Below are 20058 nucleotides of genomic sequence, written 5' to 3'. Positions count from 1 at the left end.
TTCTCTCAATCTTTCACGTCACAGATTTTTAAACAAAATTTAAATGCCCCCCTCGGTGGAACAAATTTATTTTATTGGAAGTTTCTTTCCTGATGTCGCGAGAATCCGGAATTCTCGTGGTCCTACAATGACCCCTGTTTCTTCACTTTACAGTTTTAGTCTAACTGATTAGTGAACAGATTGTGGTGTTTTTTTTTCGGGTAATATATCTTTTTTCAAAATCTATTTTAAAGCTGCGATCCTACGACCGTAATCAGCGTTTATTCACGAAACTTTACGTAAATGAAATTGTTCTGTAAAATAATATATTTTCTATTAAAGAGGACGAGGGTAGAAATATGGTTCAATCAACGATAGTGACGCGCGAATCTGCTCGGCTCTCTCATTTTGCCGAAACTGAATTTAGAACAAGATCCTTATCTGAAATAGGCCAATATGTTTAAGGCTCATTCTACCGATGGTATTAATTATTTCAATTATCGTGTTTGTCAATTCTGACTCTAAAGAAGAGCTGCCCTTTCTTTAGAGACTGATAAAATTAGTTTGTTTCAGAATCAATAAATAGAACCATTACTCTTTTTGGGATATTTTTTTTCTCAGTAAAATTGGCTGGCAAAACAACTGTTTGTAATTTTGACTTAAAGCCACCAAGTTGAAGTTGTAAACGTACACATCAAAAATTATATCTCACACTTCAGTCAATTACATGTAATGCAATACAAAAACAAATTAAAACGTAAAATTTTATTTTAATTATTGCATAGTTTAACGTGAAAATGATCATCAAATGATCCGGCATGTCGCACATTCAATACGACTGGGTTTAACTCAGTAGTTCCGAGGACGACAGAACGATTTTGATCGCACTAATTGGAAACTGATATCAGGTTCACAAGATGTAACATTACTTACATTACGTCATACGATAGATCAACGCTAATTTGTAACATATCTTACGGAACTAATTCCACTACACTCTGTAAAGTACTCGTTGAAATGAGGTGCTACTAGGTTTTGCAGGCAAATCATTCGAATGAGTTCTGTAAAGTAGTCATAGTAAAAAGTTGCTACTACGTTTTGCAGATAACTTATTCGAATATGTAAAGAACTCGTAGAAATGAGGTGCTTCTAAGATTAATTGGTAAATTATTCGAATGTATTATTTACAGTACTCGTAGAAATGAAGTGCTATTAGGATGCGCAGGTCAATTTATCATATTGTGCAAAGCTCTATCATCTATATTGACCATAAGTTTCAAACCAATGCAGTTCCGTAACCATATATTTACATTTTCCCCTACGTACGTCGCTGTCTTACATAGATTTGAAGTCCGTTGAAATAAAAAAAAAAAGTAAATTATTAATTACCGACAGTACGATTAATCACATTCATAGCACTCGCACCGTCATCGTTTCTTTTTGCCCACAACCTAGATGTCATTATATGTCACACTTTGTTCCGGTAAGTCTAGATATCAGTATCACTGTACAAATGTACAATGACGTTTATGGTCGTTACAATTGACAGAACTTCGCAAACAACATGGTTTTCTTGCAAACATTCTGTCACTTATATCGATCATACATGCTATAATAAGCCAATGTGTCAACTGGTTAAAAAAAACTAGCCGTAATGTGCCGTTTCGCTAGAGAGAACTTCTCGTTAGTTCGATCGATTTAGCGTTAGACCAGTAAGCCAGATGTTCTGGGTTCGAATCTAGCAGATACATTACTGTCACACATCTATCGATGATAATTTGAAGAACTAAGATAAAATCACGCTACAGTGATGACGTTGTACTGGTCATGTGCTAGATAGTGTTTATCGTCCTATATTTCGAGTTATGTCTGATTAGTCTATATCGAGATATACTACACTACGTAAAAATTATATCGTATTGTTTGATCAAATAATATCAGATATATGCATATATTTATACATATATTTCAAATTTGAAGGCTGTTGAATGATGAATACAATACACAGTGTATCATTTTCATATTTACAGGTAGGATCGTGCAGTATAACATAATTTCATTTCACTGCGAAGAGAGACAACTCTTACAGACTTATCACGATACCTTAGCTAACGCACGCGACATCCCAAAATACCACAAAACAATTGCTAGTGGGACGTTACTATAGCTGTGCTATTTCACTTTCGGAACTTGAATTAACCGCTAAGTCATAATAAAAAAAGGGGTAGTAACTCTGTCAGGCATGTTTTTTTTCATTATTACAGATGAAATCACACGCCATAATAACAAACTCGTATAATAAATCTATCTTATTTAATGCTGTTTGAACCTCAAAACATGCTTCAATCTATTATCATCGAAAAGAATAAACTGTTTCGAATATTTTGAAAGTCATTTCTCAATTGCACGTTTACTGCTTTAATGAGATATGTACAAAATGTGATGAAAAGAGGCGTATCTGTTTTGTCAGAAGCTATTGTCGTTTATGTATCTTTAAAAGTTTGCAGTTAGGAAAGTTAAAACATAACTTTACTTTATGGTATCTAATTCTGCACAGAAACTTGCTATTCACACGTGTGTCTATTGTACAATCTTAGACACGTATACACGAGAAGCAAGGGAGGCGGTTTTCAAGGTTTCGATGTTTTGATGTCTACACAACTAATAAAGACAAAGATATATTAAATGACAAAGTTTGATATACGTTCAAGACATCGACATATCTCTTTTTTATCTCCTCTGTATATAAGATGACGACCGGAAGTATCTGCTTTTATAGGTAGGTTTTCTAGATGGTAAAATTAGAATGAATTAAGGAATAATAGCAATAACAACTTTCTTTATTGCACAATAGTTATTGCTTGTTTTTGGGATCGTGGTTATTTTCTTATCTTTGTACATAATGAAGCATTGTCATGTTTCCGGCTAAGTGTGACCAACAGAAGAACGATTGTCTTTCTCCAGGCGTTTGTCACATCAACAGAATAAAAGTTTGGGGAGAGGTGGGTATGGGCTGGACCTATTCCAACGTCATAGAACGATGTCATTTTAAAGTGAGAATAGTATCAAGACGCCTCACATGTCCTGAACTCTGCATTACTTTTTCAGTTCATCAAGTGTGTGCAAACAATCACAATTTTCTCTGTATGACCGCAGAACTAGATTTTTGTCTTTTTAGTTTTACTTTTTTTTTTAATCTTTTAAGAATATTGGACCAAGATTGATCACTTGAGTGATACGACTTCTGCGATATTTCCGGTTTTTGAACGCCGTGCTCCACAGCCACCTTGATTTTGGTGTTACCTTACATTTTTTCAGCACCTCTAGACACGGTCATACCACTGATCGTGGTGTAGTTACTTGATATCTTCAGCACATGCCATGTAGTGTCGAAAAATTATAATGATAACTAGAAAAAGAAGGCAAGATTTCAGAACCGAATGTTAAAATGATCTGCAGAAAGAATTTAGGTATAATCGACAAAATCAAGTTTTAAACATGCTATTTACTCTGAAATAAAATTCAATTTGTCTTAATTATAAAGACAAAACACACACACACACACACACACACACACAAAGAGGGCTACGATAGCTCAATCGGAAGTTCTGGTGTTCCTGTGTTCCTGAGGAGGCTGAGAAACGGGGCGGTTGTTTCCTTGAACAAGACACTTCCTCCAAATGTTCTAGATGACTTGTGATTGGGGTAGTCACCATCTAGTACCACAAGGAGGCCACGCCCAAGATTGCCCCTTGCTGTTGGTATCCCATTCCATAATGCCTTACGAAAATAGACGTGTTAATTCCCATGAGAATGCCTGTTGGTTCCGTTTTTGTAAACATCGTTCTATGTTAAGAACATATCATCTTCACCTTGGACTGACCAAGTATTACACGACCGATGTTGTCAATTAAGCAGAAGCCGCGGGTCCAAATTCGAGGCGCAAAGCGCGGTGTGTGGGTTAGGGTTGGCACAATCCTCTCCTGATGGGAAGAGAGGTCCCCCGTAAATTGCTAAAAGCTAGATTTAAAATGCCGGCTCCAATGACTCTCATTTACTGCCTTATACGTATTCATTGTAGTCCAAGTCTAGTTTTCCCTCTGATATTTTCAAGATACATGTAACTTTTGATGGGATGTTTGCTAATATCCTATTTGCATTTTCAGACTCAAGGTCAATGATGACACCGGGTCAAATACTTGTTATTCAGTAAAATGAAATTGGAAAATCTACATTCCCAGTACTTTGGCGTAATATCCTATCCTAGTATGGGACTTTGTGGCAGATCCAAACACAACCATTATAAATCTTCGCCTCATCGGCTGTAATAGACAATGAAATAAAGAGCAACAACCATGTGCATACATTTATAAAATTTTCTACACAATTAATAACTTAGTAAATAGCCACAGACCACCAGTGAAGAATAGATGACGGATGTCCGTTGCGTATATATACTTAATTAACGTATTATAGTGCAATTTTTCATGCATAGCGTTTATGTAATTTCACACTTTTATTACTCTTGTGGTCCGAACAAAAGGAGGGAGATCCGGGCTTCCTGACAACCTCGCCCATAGATAACACTGGGGCATGTATATTCAACTAAACTATTATATGTAGAGGTTGCCAAATACGGGAATATCATTTCAACTGTGTTTGAATCCAGATAAGCAAACAACCAACATAGTATATCTAAAGTGTTTAGTTAAAAAACTTTTGACGAAGCACAGAATACACAAAATTGACGATACGATAAACCAGTCATTGTCAGGAGGGAAACTTATTTCTATCATTTAAACCTTATTATGAAAGCAAGAAAACTTATGTTACGTTCGCGAGTTAAGGTAATAAGATCGGGTACATTTACTGCTGATAACACTTTAAACAACACGTTCACCGGTTAAGGTAATAAGATCGGGTACATTACTGTTGGTAACACTTAAAGCAACACGTTCGCCGGTTAAGGTAATAAGATCGGGTACATTTACTGTTGATAACACTTTAAACAACACATTCTCCGGTTAAGGTAATGAGATCGGGCACACTAACTGTTGGTAACACTGTAAGAAACACGTTCTCCGGTTAAGGCAATGAGATCGGGCACACTAACTGTTGGGTGGAGAGCATGTCCAGCCAATGTTTCACGGCATGATTCTGACACTAAAATTAAACACGTTCGCCGGTTAACACAAATTATGGTAAAATTTCAAGATTTAAGCGCACACACTGTTGGTAACTGTTGGTAACACTTTAAGCAACACGTTCGCCGGTTAAGGTAATAAGATCGGGCACACTAACTGTTGGTAACACTTTAAGCAACACGTTCGCCGGTTAAGGTAATAAGATCGGGCACACTAACTGTTGGTAACACTTTAAGCAACACATTCTCCGGTTAAGGTAATGAGATCGGGCACACTAACTGTTGGTGACACTTTAAGCAACACGTTCACCAGATATGGGTAATTTATTCAAAACTGAACCTGTCTTAATTAAAGCATGGACTGCGGTTGTTAAGGCGTATGAACGTGTTTATCACTTGTCCTCCACTGTGGATCGCAGGTTCGAGGCTCATTTCGGGCAGTCGCCAGATACTGGTCACATGTCGGTGTCTTTCATTCATGAACCAAACCTGGTTTGTCTTTAAATTATCATGGTTGTTGAAAGGACGTTAAGCAATAATAAACTAAACAAGCTTGATTAAAGCAAGACACGTGTCTCTCTTATAAAGAGTATTCTGTTGTTTGACATGGCAATTATCCGGACTAGTGAATTTCTTGTCTAGACGAGTCCTTTCTTTCCAAGAAAAGCGTCAGTAGTACAACGGAGGGGTCACTTAAAAAAATCTGGACCATTGTGCGATCACCTTTTCAATTCCACAATCGCCAAATTTGTTGAGAACTTACTTTTTCTCTTTTCAATAACCAATTGGTCTTACGGCATGGTGTTTATATAGTAGCGTACTTGTGGAGTGAACTTTCAAGCATAAACGGCTTAGTATTGAGTCCAATAGCAAAGATACACAAAGGAGGATTCACTCGTTCATTCATTTATTCATTCATTCATTTATTGTCGAAAACCAACTCATACAATAAGAATCCTAATCTAATTTAAAAACGAAGAAACGACGACAAAGTACGAACAAGAAAAATAATTTACATGCGGTGAACATAGAAAAGATGAAAGGAAGAATAAGACCAGACGGAGAGGTAAGTGTCTTCTTTCATCAAAGTCAACCGCCATGTAAGTCTTGGTCAATTCATTTCAGTATACACATAATATCACTATTTAAAATGGGAAATCTGGTATTTAATGTTGATCTTCTGTTACATTTTAAGTGTTTATTTAGTATCATTATTATTATTATTACATATTTGTTTCAGTTCTCTGACTTCTTGATTGATCTATGGTCTGTAGAACTGTAAGAGTTATCTCTCTTCGTCAGCAGTAGATGTTAAAAAATGTTCGTAAGTATGCTCCATTTCCAAAATTACAATCAACCATATCGGAAGTCCCATAATGCACTCAGGGAATCGCCATTTCCACTTTCAGAGTTGGACTTTATTTTAAATGTTTGAAAGTTTGGCTTATACCTTTAACCGGAGTGCACTGATCTGTAAATTTACTGGTAAGTTGAATATAAATTATGTTTATTTTTTCGTTTCGATCAATAGCCGTGAGCTTCCGTGTAAATGGTTTCTTTTTGTCGTTATGTTCAGCCGGCCAAACCCAAGTTAGTGGAGAACCGAAGATACTAAATACACTAACACAGTAATACACAATTTGTGTATCCCAAATTATGTCGCTATTTGTTGTATTGTAGCAATTGTTACAGTAATTTTGCAATAATTGGAAGTAGTCATACAAATATACCAGGAGCAATGACACATAACAAGCCGATATCAAAAATATAAATTACAGGGTGTCACACCCATTCATTTGTGTGTTTACATTTCCATCATGAGACACATGTTACAATTTCTGTACGCCATTCGTTACGAGTCCTAAGAAGTCCGCCACAGGAAGTGATTGTAACATGACTTTTTATGTGTTAACAGTTTTGTTCCGGTATTGATCTTGGTTCAATGTGACTGCTCCGCGGTTATTTCCCTTCTCTGTTTTACTATGATCATGACTCAGACATAAAAATAATGACTGATTCGTTCAAGAAATGACCAATATTTGTTCAGTGTAAATAGGTTGCTTATAACGTAGAGGAAAGAAAAGCAGTCTTGGAAAAATTTGATACTGTAACCAATAAAGGAGGATTAATATTTACTGGTGTGATACATTGGATTTTTGTCATGTTCAGTTGTTGGAACCGGCGACCCAAGCCTGCAGTCATGTCGAAGGCAAAGACACAGCAGCCTGCAGTTATACATAAAGTTATAATGGTTGGGAGTGGAGGTGTGGGCAAGTCTGCACTTACACTACAGTTCATGTATGACGAGGTGAGTTGGAGATATAAACATTCTAAATCAAGAGTAATATGAAATTATGATTAGTAATTTTCGTAGAATATTGCAGGTTAGTCCACAACACTAATTCCAAAATTTTTATGAGTCCTATAGTTCAAAATTTGAATGAATCCCACAGGAAAAGCATGTCCCATGTGTCCACAACTCAAATATCTTGATACCGAAATTCCTGAAGATATACAATTGATTACTTAAAATATGATAGGTAATGTCAAAGTATGCCATTATAGATTTATGTTAGCTGTCAGCGTTCTGTTTTGGTTTATGATTCATTATTCTATAATGCCTTCTTAAATAACGAAATATATGATTCTCCATTTCAAACTGGTCTATGTCATATGATACTGTTTCTACATATAAATGAATTTGTGAGAATCTTAAGAATCAAAATACTTGTAATGATTTGAATTTCATTTCATTAATTTATCTAGATTTCTCCAGTTTTTTTCTGTATATCTAACATATAGCGTAAAATTTCTGTCCCAAACTGGAGATGAAAATAAAATCGTTTTCACTCACATGATGTATTTTATTCTCAACCAAGTTCGTTACAGCCCTAGCTTCACCAATCCTTCTAACCTTTAAACAATCGTAACTGCCATAGAAAAGCATATCAAAAGTTAAGGGAAAACTTAAAGTTAAAGAAGATTCATGAAAATGGGACCTGTACATCAGGATGTTTTTGAACAAACATTGGCGAATAAGTTACATGATCAACAATCTCTTGTTTGTTAAAGTTTTTCAAACTGGAGATATTGTGTGTCCAGATTTTATTCTATGACAGTCTCTTTTGTAAGATTGCTTCTTAAGATTTCATAGAAGTCTATGTTGACATCTCCGTCTTTTCAAATTAACTTGGCTCTAACCAATTAGCAATAGATGCAGCTCCTAGATAAACATATACACATATACTACAGTGTAAGTTAAGGTCTTGGAACAATACATTATTGGCATATATTGTCAAATGACTTTGTTTAAGATCTATATAGCTATGTCTTGGCAGATGAGCCACAAGTATTCTCTTATTTTCACCAAATGATCGCATGTTGACTCATCTGTTTTTGTTGTTATACATACAACTACTGATAGGTTTCATCTGTAATTCTTATTTTGCAACAAAATCTGACTTCGTCATTTTTCAGAGTGCTTTTTGGTACTTAATTCATATTGTAATTTCACCACATACCAGGGTACATGATAAAAAAAAACTGATAAAAAGTCTTCTACAAGTGTAATATTATGATCAAAGTGTGTAATACTGGAAAGAATTTGTGCTGTCGTAATACAGGTCGAAAGTTGTTGTATGTGTATAACATAGTCTAGACTTGAAGGTAGGTGTCCTGGTCAATAGTCTTGTACTGGTGTATTACTGGTCAAGGAATTTATATAGGTGTAATATTTACCTAGGATATCATGATCTATTAATTGATCTGTCAGGAACTGTAATAAAGGTAAAATCTGATTCACTCATCCATCATACATGTTTACATGGTCAGATGAGTGGTGCCATGAACACTGATTTGTGATCATGACCCTGGTGTAAAAAGTGGCACTATAGTGCAAAATTATTATTTGACTGCAGCTGATCTAGAAGTAGGTCATCTCCTGGTCTATCACAGGAAGCTTATAGGGATACCCGACAGACACCAAGTCTTTGTCTGGTGCAGCATCACATGTATTGTGTATAATCTGTGGAACTGTAGACAGTGTGCACATGTGCTTACTATATATTAGCGTTGCAATTTGTATCATTTGTCTAAACATACATTTTATTTCCTTTTAACCATGAATTTGATCAAGGACCAATCACAGCCATGATATCGGTCACAATTTTTATTCCTGAATTGAATAAATTATTTTGTGCAGACGATATTAAAAATTGCATGACTCTTTGCTAAGGATTGTCTTCTTTCTAAATATATGTGATTTTAACATCAGAACTGAAAAAAGAGAAACGACAACCATGTTGTAATTGACTTGATGTGTTTTCACTGGTAAACATGTGCTGATAAATCACTGTAATGCTTGCTTGTTAAACTTGTTTAGTTTGCATCTATTGAATAAAAGCGTCCTGATGAGCTAGTTATCGAAATGACCTTTGGTATAAAAAACAGTTTAGAAACCTGTATTCCAGTAAATATTAATCTGATTCCTACACATTTTACAATGAACATCTAACTAGTTGTTAATACTGATATTATTTTACTTATCCATACACACTTGAATGCAAATCTATTTGATGTTGTTTTCTCTTTGATACCAATGTCAGTGGTTTTGGGACTCCGATGTTTGAGTCCTGTAGTCATGGTTTTCCTATGGGACTAACTCCAATTTTGAGAATCCATTATATCTCTTAGTATTGCGACTTATCAAAATTTTGGAATTGGTGATCTGGGCTCGTCTGAAAAAATCAAACAAATTTTTTTTTTGGTTATGTAAGTGAATATGTAAAAATATTGAAAATATGTTTTGTGAAACTGCTTCATATTTGTAACCTTTTAGTGTACTAAAGACTGTTTTCAATTGATGAGATCATATTTTAAAATCTAAAAGGAACATAAAATACCAGAATTGAAAAAGGTCACAACTAAAAACAGGAGTATTCTGTAGAAAGTTATTCAGTGTAGAACGATGGAAATGTATCGGGAGCCTCCATTTCACAGCTAGATTGTAAAATTGCTGACATCTCTATGCTTTAAATTCCCATTAGGACAGCCGGGAACAGCCCCTCTTCCTAATTAAGCTCATCATCGTAGGCTCTGCATACCTCTAGATCTTGTCAAAAAGAAAAAAAACTTGACCCTCATAATATTTATGGGAGAATTATCACATAGTAACTGTGATCCAATATTCCAGTAATTTTTCTTCAGAAGATTGGATATATTTTAGTCTCACTTCTGTGAATTAGTTTAATGTACTACCATTGGTCATTATATAAGGGGTGCTTAAGGCATGAATAACATCAAAAGGTTACCGAGTTGTTGCTATAAGCTTATAAGTTTTCATGTGATTTAATAATTATCATATCACTTTATCAACTAATGGTGAAGTAGATTCATGTAGCCTAGTACTAGTCATTGCTAATCAGGACTTTGAAATCAGTCCTTTAAAAAATGTATGACCCTACAAATTGTTGATAATGTAAGTATAATAAATACAACTTATAAAGTCTACCAGTATGAGAGTATAAAGACTAACAGTATGAGAGTATAAAGACTGCTGGTAAGAGAGTATAAAGACTACTGGTATGAGAGTATAAAGACTACTGGTAAGAGAGTATAAAGACTACTGGTATGAGAGTATAAAGACTACTGATAAGAGAGTATAAAGACTACTGGTATGAGAGTATAAAGACTACTAGTATGAGAGTATAAAGACTACTGGTAAGAGAGTATAAAGACTACTGGTAAGAGAGTGTAAAAACTACTGGTATGAGAGTATAAAGACTACTGATAAGAGAGTATGAAGACTACTGGTATGAGAGTATAAAGACTACTGTTATGAGAGTATAAAGACATCTGGTTTGAGAGTATAAAGACTACTGGTATGAGAGTATAAAGACTACTGGTATGAGAGTATAAAGTCTACTGGTAAGAGAGTGTAAAGACTACTGGTATGACTACTGGTTTGAGAGTATAAAAACTGCTGGTACAAGAGTATAAAGACTACTGGTATGAGATTATAAGGACTACAGGTATGAGAGTATAAAGACTACAGGTAGGAGAGTATAAAAACTACTGGTTTGAGAGTATAAAGACTACTGATACAAGAGTATAAAGACTACTGGTATGGGAGTATAAAGACTACTGATACAAGAGTATAAAAACTACTGGTTTGAGAGTATAAAGACTACTGATACAAGAGTATAAAGACTACTGGTATGGGAGTATAAAGACTACTGGTTTGAGAATATAAAGACTACAGGTATGAAAATTTAGAGACTACCGTATGAGAGTTTAAAGACTACCAATACAAGAGTAAATAGACTACAGGTACGAGAGTTTATGAATAATACATAAGTAAAGTACAATGCTGAAAATTACCAGCACCTTTATTACCAAATATTGTCTAGTTAATTTTTCTAAAATTTTGATGAGTCCAGTTACAAAAAGATATAAAAGGTTCTCAAAGCATGTCCAACAAGAAAAAGAAGAGTCGAGGACTCCAATACAGATTACAGTATCTGGTAAGATGTCAGAATTGGATAGTAGGACAAGGTTGAGGATGATCTGGAAGGGAAGTTATGTTAGGATAATGAATTTGGGATAAGATCATGTCAAGGTCACGAATGATATTGAAGGGAAGTTGTTTTAGGATAAGATGACAGATGTAGTGTAACATACGCTATTGAATCAACATTAGAGAATCAGTGTGGATGAAAGACCTATGTCGTAAGTAAATGTGTATGACCAGGTCATTTCACAGACTGCATGTGAATAGAGGAAGTTGAATCATAATGTAGTTAACTAGAATTACTTGTGCAATTTGTTTACTCTAAGTTTTTGATAAGGATGATGTAATGTTTTGTTAGTTTCTTAAAAGTACCTTCTAAACTTATTCTGTTTTAGGAAAATGTTGTAATGTTTTGTCAGGTTTTCCCAAAAGTAATCCTTTGTCAGGTTTTTAGTTATTTGATTGCCAGGTAGAACTATATATAGATCTTATACTCATGCGATGCTCTGTCTCAGGTTTAGTACTGAATATATAACTTACACTCGTGCAGTACTCTGTCTCAGGTTAAATGCTATATAAAGAACTTACACTCCTACAGTACTTTCTCACAGGTTTGGTACTATAAATAAAACTTACACTGCTTCAGTACTATGTCTCAGGTTTAGAACTGAATATACAACTTACACTGCTTCAGTACTCTGTCTCAGGTTTAGTACTGAATATACAAATTACACTGCTTCAGTACTCTGTCTCAGGTTTAGAACTGAATATACAACTTACACTGCTTCAGTACTCTGTCTCAGGTTTAGAACTGAATATACAACTTACACTGCTTCAGTACTCTGTCTCAGGTTTAGTACTGAATATACAAATTACACTGCTTCAGTACTCTGTCTCAGGTTTAGTACTGAATATACCACTTACGCTCCTGCAGTGCTCTGTCTCAGGTTTAGTACTATAAATAGAAATTACACTCCTGCAGTACCCTGGCTCTGGTTAAATACTATATATAGAACTTACACACCTGCTGTACTCTGAGTTGGGTTGAGAATTCAAACTATAAATAAAACTTGCACTCCTGCATTACTGTCTCAGGTTAAGAGCTGAATATATAAGTTGCACTCATGCAGTACTCTGTCTCAGGTTAAGAACTGAATATATAAGTTGCACTCATGCAGTACTCTGTCTCTGGTTTAGAACTGTATACAGTGGAACCCTTTTAATGTCACTTTTCAGTTAATATAACGCTTTCTTGAAACATCAGTTTTTTACCTATATCTTCTATGTAATCCAATATCTGATAATATCATTTATTTTTAGGTGGGCAACGCTTCATTTAACTTCATTTTGTTGATTATCACAAAAAAAAACACATAGGTTAATCACAGGCAAGTGAGGGTAGGACCTATGGGTTCATGACTGAAGGGTCATATTTCACACCTGGATGCGTCATGTTAACATCGTCAATGTCCTACTGGCCAACTGTTCTCACCTTTTGACTCCCGAACAATAAATTTGACCCACTTGCCTGTAAGGTCCAGCTTGGTTGAAGGGAGTCTAGTGTGTTAAAATGGATTTTTAACTCATGTCATTTAGAACTTGTCACGATGCAACCAATGTTGGAGTTCTACTAGTTTTGTCGCGAAGGACCAAGTTGCGATCTTCAGAACACATTTTATCAAAGTTGCACAGATTCACACTGTGTATAAACCAACTTTGTGATGATACACCATTATGGGGCCTATACAGTAATGGACAAAAAAATTATACTGCAAAAACATCAGCTGATGGCACGGTAGTGTCACATATGGATCTGACCATGTGTAAACTGAATATGATATGAATTGTCATAGTTGTTCATGATAATTTATGACTGCAGTTTATATATTTCAAAGAATAAACAAATTAAAAATCTAGGAAAATCTTAGAAAAACAAATAAATTTCAAATTTATTGTCCGGAAAAATGTGTCATCTGTTTATGTCACATTCCACTTATTATCACATTTCCCCCTGACAAATGGAACATGATATTAAGAGGGTTTCACTGTATAGACCTTACACTAATACAGTTATCTGTCTCTTATATTGAAACAGGTTGTAATTGGTATGGTGATGAAATATTCTTGTAAGTGTGGGGATGGAAAATTCTCTTTTTAACTGAGTTGAATTGTTGTTATGATGAAGCTTAAACATAATTAGAATTTGACATAGGGTTCAGCAAAGACATTAGAATTTAAGCTCAGCCTGACCCCATTATTGTAAGAGTGCCTGTACTTCATGTTAAGTCTTAAGTTAGTCTAAAGCATCCACCCAAGTATTGGAAGTGCTTTGCCAAATCAAGACATGCTGCTCTGGGCATGAAGATGAAAAGCCTCAAACATTAATGACTGGTTGATATAAGCATGGTCCATATATTTGAGTTTGACTTGAGATTAAGCTCAATCTCAGAAGCTGGGCTGATAAAACAAGAGAGAGAATCAAAGTTATATCCGTCCTACATGTGAGAATTGGTGAATGGCTGTTTTGTATTCTAATGACATGCAAACTGTTTGCAAAATTGCTAATGCTGTAATGAAAATGTCATGTACATTAAGAAGAGATCAGACTTCATCGTAAGTTCTAATTTAAACACAGTTGTGCAGGCAGTAAAAAAAGAAAAACATCATAGCAAGGATAAGTGAAAAAATTGGAATTGTATTTAACGAAATCATTAAGAACTTCAAGCATTTATGATATTGTGATTTGTCCATTTCTGTCAATATGGAACCATTGATTATATAAAGTTAGAAACTTTGGTCAGACCATACATATATTTCCTAATGACTGTAAAATGTTACACAGTATCAGTATGACATGAGGGTGTATATCTCCCATTCATGTAGTTTTTCTCCTGTTAATGGAGTTATGGCCCTTTTTTGTAACATCACATAATAATTCTTGTGAAATAAATTCCTTTCAAAGTCGTAAGTGAATTCACTTCCAAATGATTATTACACATTATCACAATGTATCTCCCTTTTCACAAAAAGTACCATCCTGACATTCCCTTTTGTCATCTTTAATCTGCTGACTTTTGTTTTCCACTTTCAAACACAGAAAACATTTATTGAACCTGCCTTACAACTTTAACAGCCTTATCAAGGTTAAAGAATGGTTTTGTTACTGTGTACATTTTAAGTTTGTGATGTAGTACTCATGAAGTTATTTAGTATGATACTGCAGCAAATTCTACAAAACATCCATGATAATTTTTTTCAATATGAGCAGAATATCAATGAATCTTTTCCACAGATTGATAGTCATAACGGGAACTGTGTTATATCTGTGTGGGTGGGTTATGCAACACAACTGGTGAGACAAGACAAAAAATTGTGATTAATTGGAAATTCTCTTCTAATCAATTTTGTGCAAGGATTAGGCGAATTGCTTGAATAGTCTTCTTTAAAATCTCGAAAGTTCCATCATATTCATCTGATGGTTATGAATGTTGTTGTCGGAATAGTACTACTTTGAATTAATAAGTTGATGTGGGTATGAGAATTATGCAAATGTTTAAAAAAGACCTTGAAATATGCAAGTAGACAAATGAAATATTGGGCATTTTATTAAGGAGTTATGAATGTGTACAAATGTATTCTTTTACTTGTGTCCAGTTAATACTTATTATTGTACAGATGTAGTTATGCATTACATTCAGTCTTGTTTAATTTGTTGGTTTACTTTTTGTTTCCTGTTTGTTGACTTTTATCCTATGTGTCATACCTTGCCATTTTATGGGGTGAGGGTGAGAATATAGTATTATCCATGACTGTATGTCGCAGCTTCATATGTTCTGTCCTATCTTGTCTCATTTTATCAATCAGTGTCATATTTTGAGAACCTTAAAACAGACTTTGTTCATATTTACTCCATAAAACCATAACATCAAGTTCTAAACATCTAATTCTGGTTTGCAAAACAGAGGGAGCATTCTGATCATACAGACATTTTTTAGTAAGTTTTCAACTAGATCAGGTTTTAGTTCACATAGTAGCAGGGATATTTGAGTCTTACAGACATATTTTCTATCATATTTGTTTATTGATGGTGTTGTTTGTTGACAGTTTGTGGAGGACTATGAGCCAACCAAGGCAGATTCCTACCGTAAGAAGGTGGTCTTAGATGGTGAGGAGGTCCAGATAGATATCCTAGACACTGCTGGACAGGAAGACTACGCAGCTATCAGAGACAACTACTTCCGTTCTGGGGAGGGGTTCCTCTGTGTCTTCTCCATCACAGAACAAGAGTCATTTCAGGCTACAGCGGAATTTAGGTAAGACTTTTAGGTGTAATGGAGGAAGTACTGAATGTATGTACCAATGGTGGGGCTATATGCTGTGTTGACTTAAGACATGTATTAAATAAAGTATAACATGATGTATTGTGGGATACAACATTTCAAAATCAAGAGTTACACTCCTATTAGAGTAAAACAAAAGTGAAAAAACGGTGCCATTGGCAAGCCTCAACTGCACCTGCATGGTAACTTCATGTGAGTAAGTTTTTAAATTGTTGTTTGTTTCCATTTTTCAAAGTGATTTCTGTTACGATAAAACAGAATTTTGGCTTGTATGACAGTAAATGTGTCGTGAAACTAATAGCAACAATTGCATTACATTGGTGGCCATATTTACTGAAATATTGGCCTAATTAGATTTATATCAGAGATGCTGAACTTACATGATACTGACCTACATATATATCAGAAGCTGTCAAACATTGATAGAACTCAATGAAATGTTTCCATGGGAATAGATAAGGGTACAATTTATGGGTACCATAATCTTTTCTTTGGAGTAGATTTTGATACAGTAGGAGGCATTGTTTCATTTAGTACAATCACATTGTTTTTCTATGTTTTCTTTGTAATTGTCATGCGTTAGTATATATACTTGTTCATAGCAAACATTTGATTTAAGAAAAATAGCCGTCCTGGAAAAGTATGGATTAATATTAAAAATAAATTCACCAATACTAAAATATAAGCAAAAGAAATTTGATGTGGACATCAACATCATGTTGGAAGGTACTGAACATATCATGTTTCATGAAGGTGTCAATATTTAGTGGAATGTAACAAGGAGATGTGTACAGGTCACAACATTACTGTCAGCTCTGTTTGACAGCATTTCCTGTTGGCTGTAGTTCTGTGACACTGTCACCTGTCAGCTCTAGTACTGTGACAACATCATCTGTTAGCTCTAGTACTGTGACAACATCTTCTGTCAGCTCTAGTACTGTGACAACATCTTCTGTCAGTTCTAGTACTATGACAACATCTTCTGTCAGCTTTAGTACTGTGACAGTGTCTTCTGTCAGCTCTAGTACTGTGACAACATCTTCTGTCAGCTCTAGTACTGTGACAGTGTCTTCTGTCAGCTCTAGTACTGTGACAACATCTTCTGTCAGCTCTAGTACTGTGACAACATCTTCTGTCAGCTCTAGTACTGTGACAACATCTCCTGTCAGCTTTAGTACTGTGACGACATCTTCTGTCAGCTTTATTACTGTGACGACATCTTCTGTCAGCTTTAGTACTGTGACAACATCTTCTGTCAGTGTTAGTACTGTGACAACATCTCCTGTCAGCTTTAGTACTGTGACAACATCTTCTGTCAGCTCTAGTACTGTGACATCTTCTGTCAGTTCTAGTACTATGACAACATCTCCTGTCAGCTCTAGTACTGTGACGACATCTCCTGTCAGCTCTAATACTGTGACAGTGTCTTCTTTCATCTGTCATACTTTGACAATTGTAACCTCTCTGATAGCTGTTGTAGGGTTGAACAATTTGAGAAAATAACTAACACGGTGAATCAAGTACAGAACGTAATACAGGAGTCAGAAATATCAATTACAGTTTCAATTTGAGGCAGGCTAAAGGTTTGGATGATGTAATAAGGGAAATATGGTTAGAAGGAGAGCTAAAACATGTTACCACTCCACAAATCTGTCATCAGAAGTACAATGGAAAGTTGAGAATCGTTTTGCTCAGGCTGTGTTACCCATGGCAAAGGCATCTAGAATTTTCTGTTACAGCCCTTGGCAAACTTGTCTGCTGTTACAAGTGTAGCCTCTTAACATTTCCTTTAATAGGCAATTAATGCTTGTGACAATGCCATGTTAAGTTTACATTCCTTGCTAAGCTTAAAGTGGAAACTATTTTCTTCTGACTGAAAGATTTTATCTCAAAGTATCATATCTTTTTTCGGTAACCCTTAGAAAGTTGGAGCACCACTGATACAGACTACAGTTAATATTGTCTTAAAATGTCTGACTTGTTAGACATCTTTGTTGTCACGGAGCTTGACTGTTGTAAGTAAGTTATAAATGTAACAGGTCATTATTTATTTTAATGCCTCCACTAGGACTTGAACATGATATCCCTGGCTTGCTAGTCTGACGCTCAGCAAATCAAGCTAAAGAGATGTGCTCTCTAACCGAGCAGTATATCGTGGCTAGTATTTACCAGGGCTGCATAAATATCATATGATATTAGATTATGAACAATAAAGAACATGGACAATTATCTGAAGTTTGATTAAAATTTCTCTGGGAACAAAGCAACTAAAAGTGCTGACACCCGGCACGACAAGATGAAAGGCAAGTGCATGACCACTGCAACAGGATTTATAAGACGGCAAGATTGCAGTGTGATTATCAGAGACATGGAGTGAAAATGACAGAATAAGGAGACAGTGGGGTTATGAGATAACTTCAATGTGATTCAGGTTGACTATGAGGCAGGTTGTCAGCTGGATTATATGAAGTCTGGACTGTAGGATATCTGATCAGGAACTACGAGGCAATTCATGGAGACAGTTCCTGTCAAGTAGATTATTTCATAGTTTGATCCAGATAATGATGAATTCTTGGATAGCTAGATTATGTAATAGTTTATGAGACACTAGGTTACAAGATTTATAGGTCTTGAAGCTGACATTGCAGAATTGATCCTGAGATATCAGGATTATGACATTAACTTGATCAGTTATTGGTACATGTATGTGTTCAGTCCGACATTCTGTAACATCTCATTTAAGGCGAACAGCATGTCAGCCCACAATTAAATAAGTCAATCTTGCAAATATATATGTATTTGATTTTATTTTTGGTACATTATTTTCAATATTTCTCAACTAATTTTTTTCGCTATTTCTTTGATTCAATATAATTACCTCCCTTTGTGGTTTATACACCAGTGAGATAGAGGGATGTGATGTGATTTGAATTATAATGTCACTTGGCACCATATAGTACAAAAAGATACCACACAGATTTCTCTGTCTCATATACAAGAAAATTTGATGATCAGAATGGAATTGTTTGGACTGTTCTGTATACCAGTTGACAGGGTTTTCCATAAGAGCCGGTCGCCGGCCAATTTGACCGGCTACTTTGATCATTTGGCCGCCTACACCAATCCAGTTCCATAATAATGTTCCGTACACGACTACACGTACACAGCAGGCCAGCCTTCTACTTTCACTACATAGCCTACTACTAACAAAATTATGGAAAACCCTGAGTTGATCTGATACTTGGACAAATTGTTTCATTTATGATAAAAATTATACATGGATAAATAATCACACAATACTTTGTGTGTGATAGCATAACTAAGGAAATGCATTATAATATATGAGATACAGGTATTGTAAGACATAATCCCTCTTCTATAGACCTAAATAAATCCTAGACATCTTACTGCTGTTTTAAGTGGCTATAGATGTAAGCCATCATTGGGGTAATGGAGGCAAGTCTGCCACATCTCTAGTGGTGGAGACCACCTGTTACACAAATTTGTCTGTTTAATTAATGGCTCTTAATCACTTATTTGGGGAGTACATACCATAGTGTAGAATCATGAATTACATTTGACAGCCATTGTGGGTTGGAGTGGTAGGTGGTACCATTTGGCCCTAGGATGAATGTTTAACACACTAACAGGTGCCCCTCCACATGTCACTAAAATTGGCCTCCCACTCCACATAAATCAGAGCTTCTGTACCAGCAAAAAATCCACACTCAGGGTTTTGTTTTGGATGTCTTCAACTTTCATTTAAGGGATTGGGTTTTTTTGTGTGTGTGTTTAGGAGATGCTTTTTTTATTCAGCTGTATAAGTTGGTTGCCAGCATGTATGCTGAGAAAACTGTGATGGATAATGAAGTCTACAAGTAATATCTGTTGCATCCCTTGTATTAGGAGACTGTTAGATTAATGTTCTGAATCCATGTTGTTGTGAAATGTAACTTAGTGGGGTTGATTACCAAAAAGTAGAAAGTTCCATTGATAGAAGGTCCAATTTTGAAGGGTTTGAATCTTGAGTCTTCCCAATATTGGCTATAGGTATTGGGTTTGGTGTGTAAGATAAAGAAGAAGAGGAG

General features: G+C 35.4%; 1 protein-coding gene across 1 annotated transcript in view; it reads left to right on the top strand.

Annotated features, from left to right (window-relative positions):
* The first annotated feature begins 6518 nt into the window (after nucleotides 1-6518).
* The window catches only part of LOC132546583 (ras-related protein Ral-A-like), a 38832-nt gene continuing 25292 nt past the window's right edge, over nucleotides 6519-20058 (top strand). The window contains exons 1-3 of the mRNA XM_060210304.1: nucleotides 6519-6607; nucleotides 7292-7430; nucleotides 15735-15943. Coding sequence (XP_060066287.1) covers nucleotides 7323-7430; nucleotides 15735-15943 — 317 coding nt within the window. The 5' untranslated portion in view covers nucleotides 6519-6607; nucleotides 7292-7322. The remainder of the gene's footprint in view (nucleotides 6608-7291; nucleotides 7431-15734; nucleotides 15944-20058) is intronic.

Source organism: Ylistrum balloti, unplaced genomic scaffold, assembly GCF_031769215.1.
Source record: "Ylistrum balloti isolate Yb309-2 unplaced genomic scaffold, AGI_CSIRO_Ybal_v1 Utg369898, whole genome shotgun sequence".
Lineage (NCBI taxonomy): Eukaryota > Metazoa > Mollusca > Bivalvia > Pectinida > Pectinidae > Ylistrum > Ylistrum balloti.
This window is presented reverse-complemented; position numbering and strand designations above follow the sequence as displayed.